General features: G+C 43.6%; 1 protein-coding gene across 1 annotated transcript in view; it reads left to right on the top strand.

The window, feature by feature from the left end:
• TRIM37 (tripartite motif containing 37) overlaps positions 1 to 12,357 on the top strand; it is a 1,136,753-nt gene that overhangs the window by 669,875 nt on the left and 454,521 nt on the right. The window contains exon 17 of the mRNA XM_053707386.1: positions 5,587 to 5,678. Within this exon, the coding sequence (XP_053563361.1) occupies positions 5,587 to 5,678 (92 nt within the window). The remainder of the gene's footprint in view (positions 1 to 5,586; positions 5,679 to 12,357) is intronic.

Here is a 12,357-nt window from a genome sequence, read left to right as displayed (position 1 = left end):
AGGGAGGTTAAACCACCTAGCTCTCCCAATGTGTCAGAACCTATATCTGCCGCGCAAGTGACGCCAAGTACATCTGGCGCGTCCAATGCGTTTACCTTACAAGACATGGCGGCAGTTATGAATCATACCCTCACAGAGGTATTGTCCAAACTGCCAGGGTTACAAGGAAAGCGAGACAGCTCTGGGGCTAGAACAAATACAGAGCTTTCTGACGCTTTAGTAGCTATGTCTGATATACCCTCACAATGTACAGAAGCCGAAGCAGGAGAGCTTCTATCTGTGGGTGACATTTCTGATTCAGGGAAGGCGTTACTTCAGTCTGACTCTGAAATGACAGCATTTAAATTTAAGCTTGTACACCTCCGCTTGTTGCTCATGGAGGTTTTAGCGACTCTGGATGACTGTGACACCATTGTAGTCCCAGAGAAATTGTGTAAAATGGACAAATACTTTGCAGTGCCTGTTTACACTGATGTTTTTCCAATCCCTAAGAGGTTTTCAGAAATTATTACGAAGGAATGGGATAGACCAGGTGTACCGTTCTCTCCCCATCCTGCTTTTAAAAAGATGTTTCCCATAGACGCCGCTACACGGGACTCGTGGCAGACGGTGCCTAAGGTGGAGGGAGCAGTCTCTACTCTAGCTAAGCGTACAACTATCCCCGTCGAGGACAGTTGTGCTTTCCTAGATCCAATGGATAAAAAATTAGAGGGTTTCCTTAAGAAAGTCTTTATACAACAAGGTTTTATTCTCCAGCCTCTTGCATGCATTGCCCCAGTCACTGCTGCAGCGGCTTTCTGGTTCGAGTCTCTTGAAGAGGCTCTACAGGTGAAGACCCCTTTGGATGATATCCTAGGCAGGCTTAAAGCTCTTAAGTTAGCCAATTCATTTATTTCTGATGCCGTTTTTCATTTAACAAAGCTAACGGCTAAGAATTCAGGTTTTGCCATTCAGGCGCGTAGGGCGCTATGGCTTAAATCCTGGTCAGCTGACGTTACTTCAAAGTCTAAGCTTCTCAACATCCCCTTCAAAGGGCATTCGGGCCTGGACTAAAGGAGATAATTTCTGATATTACTGGAGGAAAAGGCCACGCCCTTCCCCAGGATAGGTCCAACAAATTAAGGACCAAACAGACTAATTTTCGTTCCTTTCGAAACTTCAAGAGTGGCGCAGCTTCAACTTCCTCTACTGCAAAACAAGAAGGAAATTTTGCCCAGTCCAAGCCAGTCTGGAGACCTAACCAGGCTTGGAACAAGGGAAAGCAGGCCAAAAAACCTGCTGCTGCCTCTAAGACAGCATGAAGGAGTAGCCCTCGATCCGGGACCGGATCTAGTTGGGGGCAGACTTTCTCTCTTCGCCCAGGCTTGGGCAAGAGACGTCCAGGATCCCTGGGCTCTGGAGATTGTTTCCCAGGGATATCTTCTGGATTTCAAAGCCTCATCTCCAAAGGGGAGATTTCATCTCTCACAATTATCTGCAAACCAGATAAAGAGAGAGGCATTCTTACGTTGCGTTCAAGACCTTCTGGTTATGGGAGTGATCCACCCAGTTCCAAGGGAGGAACAGGGGCAGGGATTCTTTTCAAATCTGTTTATAGTTCCCAAAAAAGGGGGAACTTTCAGACCAATCTTAGGATCTCAAGATCCTAAACAAATTTCTCAGGGTCCCATTCTTCAAGATGGAGACTATTCGAACCATCTTACCTATGATCCAGGAGGGTCAATATATGACTACCGTGGACTTAAAGGATGCTTATCTCCACATTCCGATACACAGAGATTATCGGTTTCTCAGGTTTGCCTTCCTAGACAGGCATTACCAGTTTGTAGCTCTTCCCTTCGGGTTAGCCACGGCACCAAGAAACTTTACAAAGGTTCTAGGGTCCCTACTGGCGGTTCTAAGGCCACAAGGTATAGCGGTGGCTCCTTACCTAGACGACATTCTGATTCAGGCGTCGAATTTTCAAATCGCCACGTCCCATATGGACATTGTTCTGGCATTCCTGAGGTCTCACGGGTGGAAGGTGAACGAAGAAAAGAGTTCTTTCTCCCCTCTTACAAGAGTTTCCTTCCTAGGAACTCTGATAGATTCAGTAGAAATGAAGATTTTTCTGACAGAGGTCAGGTTGTCTAAGCTTCTAACTTCCTGCCGTTCTCTTTATTCCACTTCTCAGCCGTCAGTTCCTCAGTGTATGGAAGTAATCGGCTTAATGGTAGCGGCAATGGACATAGTTCTGTTTGCCCGCCTACATCTCAGACCACTGCAACTTTGCATGCTCAATCAGTGGAATGGGGATTACACAGATTTGTCCCCTCTGCTAAATCTGGATCAAGAGACCAGGGATTCTCTTCTCTGGTGGCTATCTCGGGTCCATCTGTCCAGGGGAATGAGTTTCCGCAGGCCAGAATGGACTATAGTGACGACAGATGCCAGCCTTCTGTGCTGGGGCGCAGTCTGGAACTCCGTGAAGGCTCAGGGTTCGTGGACTCAGGAGGAAGCCCTCCTTCCGATAAACATTCTGGAACTAAGAGCGATATTCAATGCTCTTCAGGCTTGGCCTCAGCTAGCTGCGGTCAGGTTCATCAGATTTCAGTCGGACAACATCACGACTGTAGCCTATATCAACCATCGGTTTCAAAGATAATTCTATGTGCAGAGGTTCACTCTTGCCATCTCTCAGCTATCCATTTCCCAGGAGTAGAGAACTGGGAGGCGGATTTCCTAAGTCGGCAGACTTTTCATCCGGGGGAGTGAGAGCTCCATCCGGAGGTATTTGCCCAGTTGATTCAACTGGATCTCATGGCGTCTCGTCAGAACGCCAAGCTTCCTCGTTACGGGTCCAGGTCCAGGTCCAGGGATCCCAAGGCAGCGCTGATAGGTTCTCTAGCAGCGCCCTGGTCTTTCAACCTGGTTGATGTGTTTCCACCGTTTCCTCTGCTCCCTCGTCTGATTGCCAAGATCAAGCAGGAGAGAGCTTCAGTGATTTTGATAGCTCCTGCGTGGCCACGCAGGACTTGGTATGCAGATCTGGTGGACATGTCATCCTTTCCACCATGGACTCTGCCGCTAAGGCAGGACCTTCTACTTCAAGGCCTTTTCAAACATCCAAATCTAATTTCTCTGCGTCTGACTGCTTGGAGATTGAACACTTGATTCTATCAAAGCGTGGTTTTTCCGAGTCGGTCATTGATACCTTAATTCAGGCTCGAAAGCCTGTCACCAGGAAAATCTATCATAAGATATGGTGTAAATATCTTCATTGGTGTGAATCCAAGGGTTACTCATGGAGTAAAGTCAGGATTCCTAGAATCTTATCCTTTCTCTAAGAGGGATTGGGGAAAGGATTGTCAGCTAGTTCCTTAAAGGGACAGATTTCTGCTCTGTCTATTCTTTTGCACAAACGTCTGGCTGAGGTTCCAGACGTTCAGGCGTTTTGTCAGGCTTTAGTTAGAATCAAGCCTGTGTTTAAACCTGTTGCTCCGCCATGGAGTTAAAATTTAGTTCTTAAAGTTCTTCAAGGGGTTCCGTTTGAACCTTTGCATTCCATAGATATTAAACTTTTATCTTGGAAAGTTCTGTTTTTAGTAGCTATCTCCTCGGCTCGAAGAGTTTCGGAGTTATCTGCTTTACAGTGTGATTCCCCTTATCTTATTTTCCATGCAGATAAGGTAGTTTTGCGTACCAAACCTGGGTTTCTTCCGAAGGTAGTATCTAATAAGAATATCAATCAGGTGATTGTTGTTCCTTCATTATGTCCTAATCCTTCCTCAATGAAGGAACGTCTTTTACACAATCTTGATGTGGTTCGTGCTTTAAAGTTTTATTTACAAGCTACGAAGGATTTTCGGCAAACATCTGCTTTGTTTGTTGTCTACTCTGGACAGAGGAGAGGCCAAAAGGCTTCGGCAACTTCTCTTTCTTTTTGGCTGAGAAGTATAATCCGCTTAGCTTATGAGACTGCTGGCCAGCAGCCTCCTGAAAGAATTACAGCTCATTCCACTAGAGCGGTGGCTTCCACATGGGCTTTTAAAAATGAGGCCTCTGTTGAACAGATTTGTAAGGCGGCGACTTGGTCTTCGCTTCATACTTTTTCTAAATTCTACAAATTCGATACTTTTGCTTCTTCGGAGGCTATTTTTGGGAGAAAGGTCTTACAGGCAGTGGTGCCTTCCGTTTAAGTTCCTGCCTTGTCCCTCCCTTCATCCGTGTCCTAAAGCTTTGGTATTGGTATCCCACAAGTAATGGATGAACTCGTGGACTGAATACACCTTTAGAAGAGACAACAAAATTTATGCTTACCTGATAAATTTATTTCTCTTGTGGTGTATCCAGTCCACGGCCCGCCCTGTCATTTTAAGGCAGGTGTTTTTTATTTTTAAACTACAGTCACCACTGCACCCTATGGTTTCTCCTTTTTTCTTGCTTGTCTTCGGTCGAATGACTGGGGGTGGCAGTTAGGGGAGGAGCTATATAGACAGCTCTGCTGCGGGTGTCCTCTTGCAACTTCCTGTTGGGAAGGAGAATATCCCACAAGTAATGGATGAACCCGTGGACTGGATACACCACAAGAGAAATAAATTTATCAGGTAAGCATAAATTTTGTTTCTTCTATGGTACGACGAGTCCACGGCCCGCTCTGTCATTTTAAGACAGATTATATTTTTTGATTTTAAACTTCAGTTACCTCTGCACCTTGTAGTTTCTCCTTTTTCTTCATGTACCTTCGGTCGAATGACTGGGGGGTGGAGCTAAGGGAGGAGCTATATAGACAGCTCTGCTGTGGTGCTCTTTGCCACTTCCTGTTAGCAGGAGGATAATATCCCACAAGTAAACGATGAATCTGTGTACTCGTCGTACCATAGAAGAAATGAATTTATCAGGTAAGCATAAATTTACTTTTTTCCCCTTAAAATGTTTTTAGTTTTAATTACAGACTTATTTTACAGTATCTCAGTCCAGTGCTGATTGATATATTGACAAATATATAGAGAGAGAGAGAGAAAGAGAGAAAAAAAAATAACTTGTGTAGTTCGTTAACAAATCTAGACAGGCTAGAATGCTTGTTTTTCCCACAGACAACCTCTGAATTACATTAGTTCCAGTTTAGCAAAGGATCCTGGGTAAGATATGCAAATGAGACTCACAATGACACACTTTTTTATTTCAAGTCTGCTTTTACGCTGATTCCCTTTACGCCAAAGCATTGCTGTTCACATATAAGCTTAGCTAGGGTTAGTGCAGTTTGTTAATGAACTACACAAGTTATTTTCTGTATATTTTGTGCGTAGTGGAGGATTTTAAACTCACTTTTTGCCTCCCCCTAATTTTAAATGTTGGTGTGTGTGTGTATATATATATGTATGTATATATATATATATATATATATATATATATATATATATATATATATATATATATATATATATATAAAACTAAATCCATTCCAACATTCTTGTCAGTTTTTAAGAATTTTCTTTTATCTGTTTTGAAAACCATGACTTTGCTAAGTTTACATTCTCCATTTCAGCTATTGTGAAATAAAAATTACATTGCTTATTTAAACATACTTATCCTATTTCCAATCAGGTCAGGAGAGAATGATGTGGAGTATAGCAGTAATATGGATTTGGAAGAAGGGGAATTGATGGAGGATGCAGCTGCTTCTACAGGAGCCTCAGGTATACCTTAAAACAAACACGTGCAATATTCCTGAGAGCTTTAACAAAGGGGAGTCCCTCTGCCAACGCATGTTACTGACTGTTCCAATTTCAGCTTTTCAAAGTTACCAGCAGGTGCCTATTCAACACCCAACAGTACAGTACTGATCAATTGAATCCTCACAGAGCTGGCACTTCTGTACACTTTCTCCCACAGTGTTTTGTATTTTCCCATTGTATAGTTGCTTAACTATAAATAGGACCTTAAGATGCTCCTGCCCTTTTTCTAAGTATTGTTTTCTGAACAAAAGCTTGAATCAGCACGCTTCCAATTTTTGGCTTCCTCTCTGCTTATATACTTTAAGTTTTCTTTTGTTTTTAATCTGCATAATCTCTCTGTGTGCTGTTTGAGATTTTAGACCTGTGAATCTTGCATCTGGCACTCACTTTGCTGCATTTCAAAGTGTTAGAAGAGATAATAATTATTTTACTTTCAAAGCCGAAATGAAATCGGATTAATACATTTTTCTTTCAACCAGGGGGTGAGAATCCATGATCCATTACTCCTGGGAATTACCCTTTTCTACCACTAGGAGAAGGCAAAGATTCCCAAACCCCAAGAGCTCTATAAAACCCCTTCAAACTCACAGGTGCCTCAGTCATGTCTTTGTCTCTTCTGGAAGAATAATGGATATGTGCATTTGATTCTACAGAGAGAGGGGTTTCAGTCTATGTTGAGGCCCATTTCTTTCCAATGGCATGTAGAGTCAACAAATCCATTCTAATTACTAGTGGAATTTCAACTACTGGCCACCAGGATGAGGCAAAGAACACCCCAGCAAAGATGTTAAGTATCACTCCCACTTCCCATGAATCCCCAGTAATTATTTGCTTGTACATCAGACATATCCTCTATCCCCATGAAGATTTTCTTGACGGAGGTCAGAAAATCCAAACTTCTTGCTTGCCTGTCTTTCTCTTCACTCCTCTGCCCGTCCATCAGTGGCAATGTGTAAGGAAGTAATTGGTCTCATGGTGGCTTCCATGGACATTATTCCATTTGCTCGTTTCCATCTAAGACCTCTACAGTTATGCATGCTCAGACAATGGAATGGAGACTACTCTGACCTCTCTCAGAGGATTGTCTTAGACATTCGAACAAGAGATTCTCTGTCTTGGTGGCTCTCTCAGGACAATCTTTCCCAGGGCACATGCTTCCTGAGACCATATTGGGAGGTTGTGGCCACAGACGCCAGTCTCTCGGGCTGGGGAGCAGTTTGGGGTTGCTTAAGAGCTCAGGGACTTTGGACTCAGGAGGAGTCTGCCCTCCCAATAAATATCCTAGAGTTGAGAGCAATCTTCAATGCACTGATAGCTTGGCGTCAACTGAGTTTGGTCCGGTTTATCAGATTACAATCGGACAACATTACTTCGGTAGCGTATATCAACCACTAGGGAGGAACTCTGAGCTCATTAGCTATGATGGCGTTTGCAGATCTGATAAAGATGTCGTCCTTTCCACTGTGGAAATTGCCTCTAAGGAAGGACCATCTTCTTCAGGGTCCTTTCCTAAATCCAGAACCTGGATTCTCTGAAGCTGACTGCTTGGAGATTGAACACCTAGTCTTGTTTAGACGAGTTTTTTTCAGATAAGGTGATTGATACTTTGATTCTTTCTCTTAAGCCGGTAGCTCGCAAGATTTACCATAAATTATGGCGTACATACTTTTTCTGGTGTGAATCTAGGGTTTTCTCTTGCAGTCAGGTGAGGGTTCCTCGCATTCTGTCCTTTCTTCAGTTGGGCCTGGAGAAGGGGTTATCTGTCAGTACTCTAAAAGGACAGATCTCTGCCTTTTACGTTCTTTTGCATAAACGTCTGACTGTTTTACCAGATGTTCAATCTTTTGTTCAGGCCTTAGTCAGAATCAGGCCTGTGTTTAAGTCGTTTGACCCTCCATGGAGCCTTAATCTTGTTCTTAGAGTTCTGTAGCAGGCTCCATTTTAGCCTATGCACTCTGTTGATATTAAATTATCCTGGAATGTTTCGTTTCTGCTCGCTATTTCTTCTACTCGTAGAGTCACAGAGCTTTTGGCTCTGCAGTTTGACCCCCCCCTCTTACCTTATTTTTCATGCGGATAAGGCGGTCTTTTGTACCAAATTGGGATTTCTTATTAAGGTGGTGTCGGACCGCAATATCAATCAGGAAATTGTTGTTCCTTCATTCTATCCTAATCCTTCTTCTAATAAGGAATGTCTGTTACATAACCTGAATGTTGTGTATGCTCTGAAGTTCTATCTGCAAGCAACTAGAGATTTTTGACAAACTACTGCCCTTTTTGTTGTATTCTCTGGTAAAAGTAAGGGCTAGAAGGCCACTTCCTCTACTCTTTCCTTTTGCTTGAGAAGTGTTATTCAGTTGGCTTATGAGACAGCTGGACAACAGCCTCCTGAGAGGATTACGGCTCATTCCACTAGAACTGTCTCTTCTCCCTGGGCCTTTAAAAATGAGGCTTCTGTGGAACAAATCTACAAGGCGGCCACTTGGTCCTCGTTGTATACCTTTCCAAATTTTACAAATTCAATGTTTTTGCTTCGGTCGAGGCTTCTTTTGGGAGGAAAGTTCTTTAAAGGGATCGGAAAGTCAAAATTAAACTTGCATGATTCAGTAAGAGCATATAATTTTAAGACACTTTTAAATTCACTTCTATTTTCAAATGTGCTTCGTTCTCTTAGTATCCCTTGTTAAAAAATGAATATGCACATATCATACACTAGTGGGAGCTGCTGCTAATTGGTGCCTCCACACATTTGTCTCTTGTGATTGGCTAAATAGATATTTTCAGCTTCCTGTCAGTAGTGCAATGCTGTCCCTTCAGCAATAGATAGCAAGAGATTGAATAAAATTTGATAATAGAATTAAATTGGAAAGTTGTTTAAAATTTTATGTTCTATCTGAATCATAAAAGAAAATTTTGGGGTTTTCTATCCTTTTAAGCGGTGGTGCCTTCTGTTTAGGTCTGCCTGTTTTGTTCTCCCTCCCTTTCTGTGCCCTCTAGCTTCGGTATTGGTTCCCACTAGTAATTAGAATTGATTCATGGACTCTCCATGCCATTGGAAAGAAAGCAAAATTTATGCTTACCTGATAAATTTTCTTTCCTGGCATGGAGAGTCCACAACCTGCCCTAAAATTTAAAAATTAAAAATATGGCTTTTGTCATTTTCTAAACCTCAGGCACCTCTATAACATTTGTGTCCTCTTCTCTTTCCATATTCCTTCGGCTGAATGACTGGGGGTTTATGGGAAGTGCTTGCCTTTCTAGACTAGCATTTTCAGTTTGTTGCTCTACCATTTGGTATGGCTATAGTTCCAAGAATTAACACAAATATTCTGGGTGCCCTATTGTCTGTGAGCTTAGGGGATTGCAGTGTTTGCTTACCTGGACAATATCTTGGTCCATCTTTTCTCACACCAACAGACTGTTGTCGTTTCTTCAACAGCATGGTTGCAAAGTTAATTTTCCAAAAAGTTCTTTGGTGCCTCAGACAAGGGTTACTTTTCTGGGTTTTCAAAAATATTCAGTCTCCATGAGTCTTTATGTAACAGATCAGAGAATGCAAAAACTGGTGTCAGCCGGTCTGAACCTTCAGTCTCTCTTTTCCCTCTGTTGATATTTTTATGGAATTACTAGGTTTTATGGTTTTAGCTTCAGATGCAATTCCATTTGCTCAATTTCACATGAGCTCTCTTCAGCTTTGTATACTTTGCAATTGGTGCAGGGATCATACTCCACTATCACAAAAGATTTTTCTGGATCACAGTACAAGTCAGTCTGACTTAGTGGCTGGATCATGAGTTCATTATTCATGTGGCTTCTTTTGCTTGTCCTTCCTGTATTGTGATAACTACAGATGCAAGTCTTTCAGGTTGGGGAGCTGTTTGGGTATCTCTGAGAGCGCAGTGGGTTTGGGCCCCCTGGAAGGTGAGGTTGCCAATACATTTTCTAGAACTCTGTGCTATTTTCAAGGCTCTTCAGACTTTGCCTCTGTTGAAAATTTAATCTCATCTACGCTTTCTATCAGACAGTGTCACAACAATGGCTTATGTCAATCATCAGGGGTGCCCCCTTTCCCTATACTTTGTATTGTAAATTTTTAATAAAGTTGCGTGGTGACATCATCACGTCATTGCGCGTGACGTCACAACACAAAACGTGAAGCCCCGGCGATGCCTGTCACTATGCAGGCCCGATCGCCGGGGTAGGAGCGGTTGGGAGCCCCCAGATCTCCCTCAAGGTGGGAAACTCTGCGACGGCTCAGAGCCGTCGTTAGCACTCAAGGGGTTAGAAATGAAGAAAATAAACACTTTCAATACATTTTACTGCTACTGTAAGGGGCCATACTTTCATAGATCTCTGACAGTATTGTCTCCAGCCATGTGGGCACCTAGATGAAGACACTTGCTGCCAGGATGGATGGCAAAATGATCCTTTCACCCAGAGGCTGTCAGTGGGGTTCTCTAGAGCTAATGTTTCCATCTTAATGGGAGGAGAGTCCACTGCTTCATTCATTTAGAACCTGGCCACCAGGAGGAGACAAAGACACCCCAGCCAAAGGCTTAAATACCTCCCCCACTCTCCTCTTCCCCCAGTAATTCTTTGCCTTTCGTCACAGGAGGTTGGCAGAGAAGTGTTTGAAGATTCGGAGTAGTCTCTTATGGAGGGTAGTACTCTTTGAAATGGGACTGGAGTTTTAAGTAATCCTGTCAGCCTCTCAGTGAGAGCATGGATGAAAGTTAGAGTCCGGAGATGCAGGGAGTGTCGTCTCTGTGAAACCATCCCAACTCATGTTAACAGCTTCTTGGCAATCAGCGTTGTCGAGTTTCGCTGCCTGCCTTTATTCACTCAAGTCCATGTCAGGAGCGATGCTACTAACCTGTCACGCTTGAAGGGCCGTTTTCCTGTTCCGCAGCATAGATTCTGGTAAGATCGTTTCATTTATACACATATGATAACGCAAGAAAACAGGGTCACAGTGTGTCTCCTTTTATCTGTATAGAATCAAGGGTTCATATCCCTGTAAATGGGGATCTTTTGAATAGGGTGGATTCATGCATAATATCTGTATTGTGTTCATGCTACATGTGTGAGATGAGGCTCTAGCAATGTGTTAACAGTCAGTGAGAATCGGCGCAGCCTTTCCTTTTGGCGTGTTTTCTCTATAGTGCAGGGGCGGTCCTGCATGGCACTCCATGTGACCGGTTGTGGCCTCTTCAACTTCCTCTTTACTGATCAGCTTTTGCGGTAGACGTAACGGTTTCTCCGTGGTCCGGGTCTTAGGAGGTGGTGAGTGCCCCGGCCATTAGTGTACAAAGGTGCCATTTAATCTATCATAGTCTGTATTAAAGGCGCAAGCTATGGAGGACTCTGATATGTTAGAGGATTCTCCCTCTTTAAATCTAATACCTGTGTTTATTGTGAGGCGGTACAGGTTGATCCGCCTGCTCAACTGTGTTCCACTTGCTTTGATAAGATTGCAATATCTAAAAAGAATAAGATATTTAGTACTACTGAGCTGTCCACCTCTGAGGGTTCTCCGTCCTGTGAGATGCGTTCCCAACATTCATCTCTGATTACACATGTAGCTCCCCAAGGCCCTACTAATCCTCCCACGGGAGGGGCCTCGTTGCTGCCCAGTTGCAAGAGCCGGTTTCTGCGGCCTTCCATGCCCTACTACTCCCGGTGAAGCGCAAGCGAAGGGAAAGACATAGCCCTCTGCCCCAGGGGTCATCTACTCCGTTGGATGTCTGAAAGATCCGAGGAGGAGGATGCCAGATTTTAAATTTAAAATGGAGCATCTGCGCTTTTTACTGAAAGAAGTGCTTGCTACGTTGGAGGTTCCGGAACCGAAACTTCTGAAAGATCCTTCGATCCTTAAGCTAGGTAGGGTTTACAAGGTCAGGGTGGTACCACAGACCTTCCCAGTCCCCGTTAAGATGGCTATGATTATTAAGAATTAGTGGGAGAAACTGGGCTCATCTTTTTCTCCCTCTACCTCTCTTAAAAAACTATTCCCCGTTCCGGACTCTCAGCTTGAACTATGGGGGGCCATTCCTAAGGTGGATGGAGCTATCTCCATGCTCACTAAGCGTACAACTATTCCCCTCGAGGATAGTTTTTCGTTCAAAGAGCCTATGGATAAGAAGAAGAATCCATGTTGAGAAAGATGTTCCAACTCAAGGGTTTTGTTTTCCAACCGGCAGCAGCAATCTCTGCGGTGGCTGGAGCTGCAACATATTGGTGTGACGCATTGTCAGCTATGGTCAAGGTCGGTGGAGACTCCCCTCGAGGAGATACAGGAAAAGATTAAGGCCTTAAGGGTAGCTAATTATTTTATCTGTGATGCAAACATGCAGGTTATTCACCTGAATGTGAAGACATCAGCTTTCTCTGATCTAGCTCGCAGGGCTTTATGGTTAAAGTCGTGGTCTGCTGACATGACTTCCAAGTCTAGATTACTCTCCCTTCCGTTTCAGGGGAAAGTTCTTCTTAGTCCAGGCCTGGACTCTATCATATCCACGGTCACGGTAGGCAAGGGTGCTTTCCTTCCGCAGGATAAGAAGAACAAGCTTAAGGGCTCTACTTTTCGTCCCTTTCGATCAGACAAGTCTTAACGCCATCAAACCGGCTGCGAAGACCGAGC

Source organism: Bombina bombina, chromosome 3 (genome assembly GCF_027579735.1).
Source record: "Bombina bombina isolate aBomBom1 chromosome 3, aBomBom1.pri, whole genome shotgun sequence".
Lineage (NCBI taxonomy): Eukaryota > Metazoa > Chordata > Amphibia > Anura > Bombinatoridae > Bombina > Bombina bombina.
Note: the sequence above shows the minus strand (reverse complement) of the source record. Positions and strands in the feature narration are given on the sequence as shown.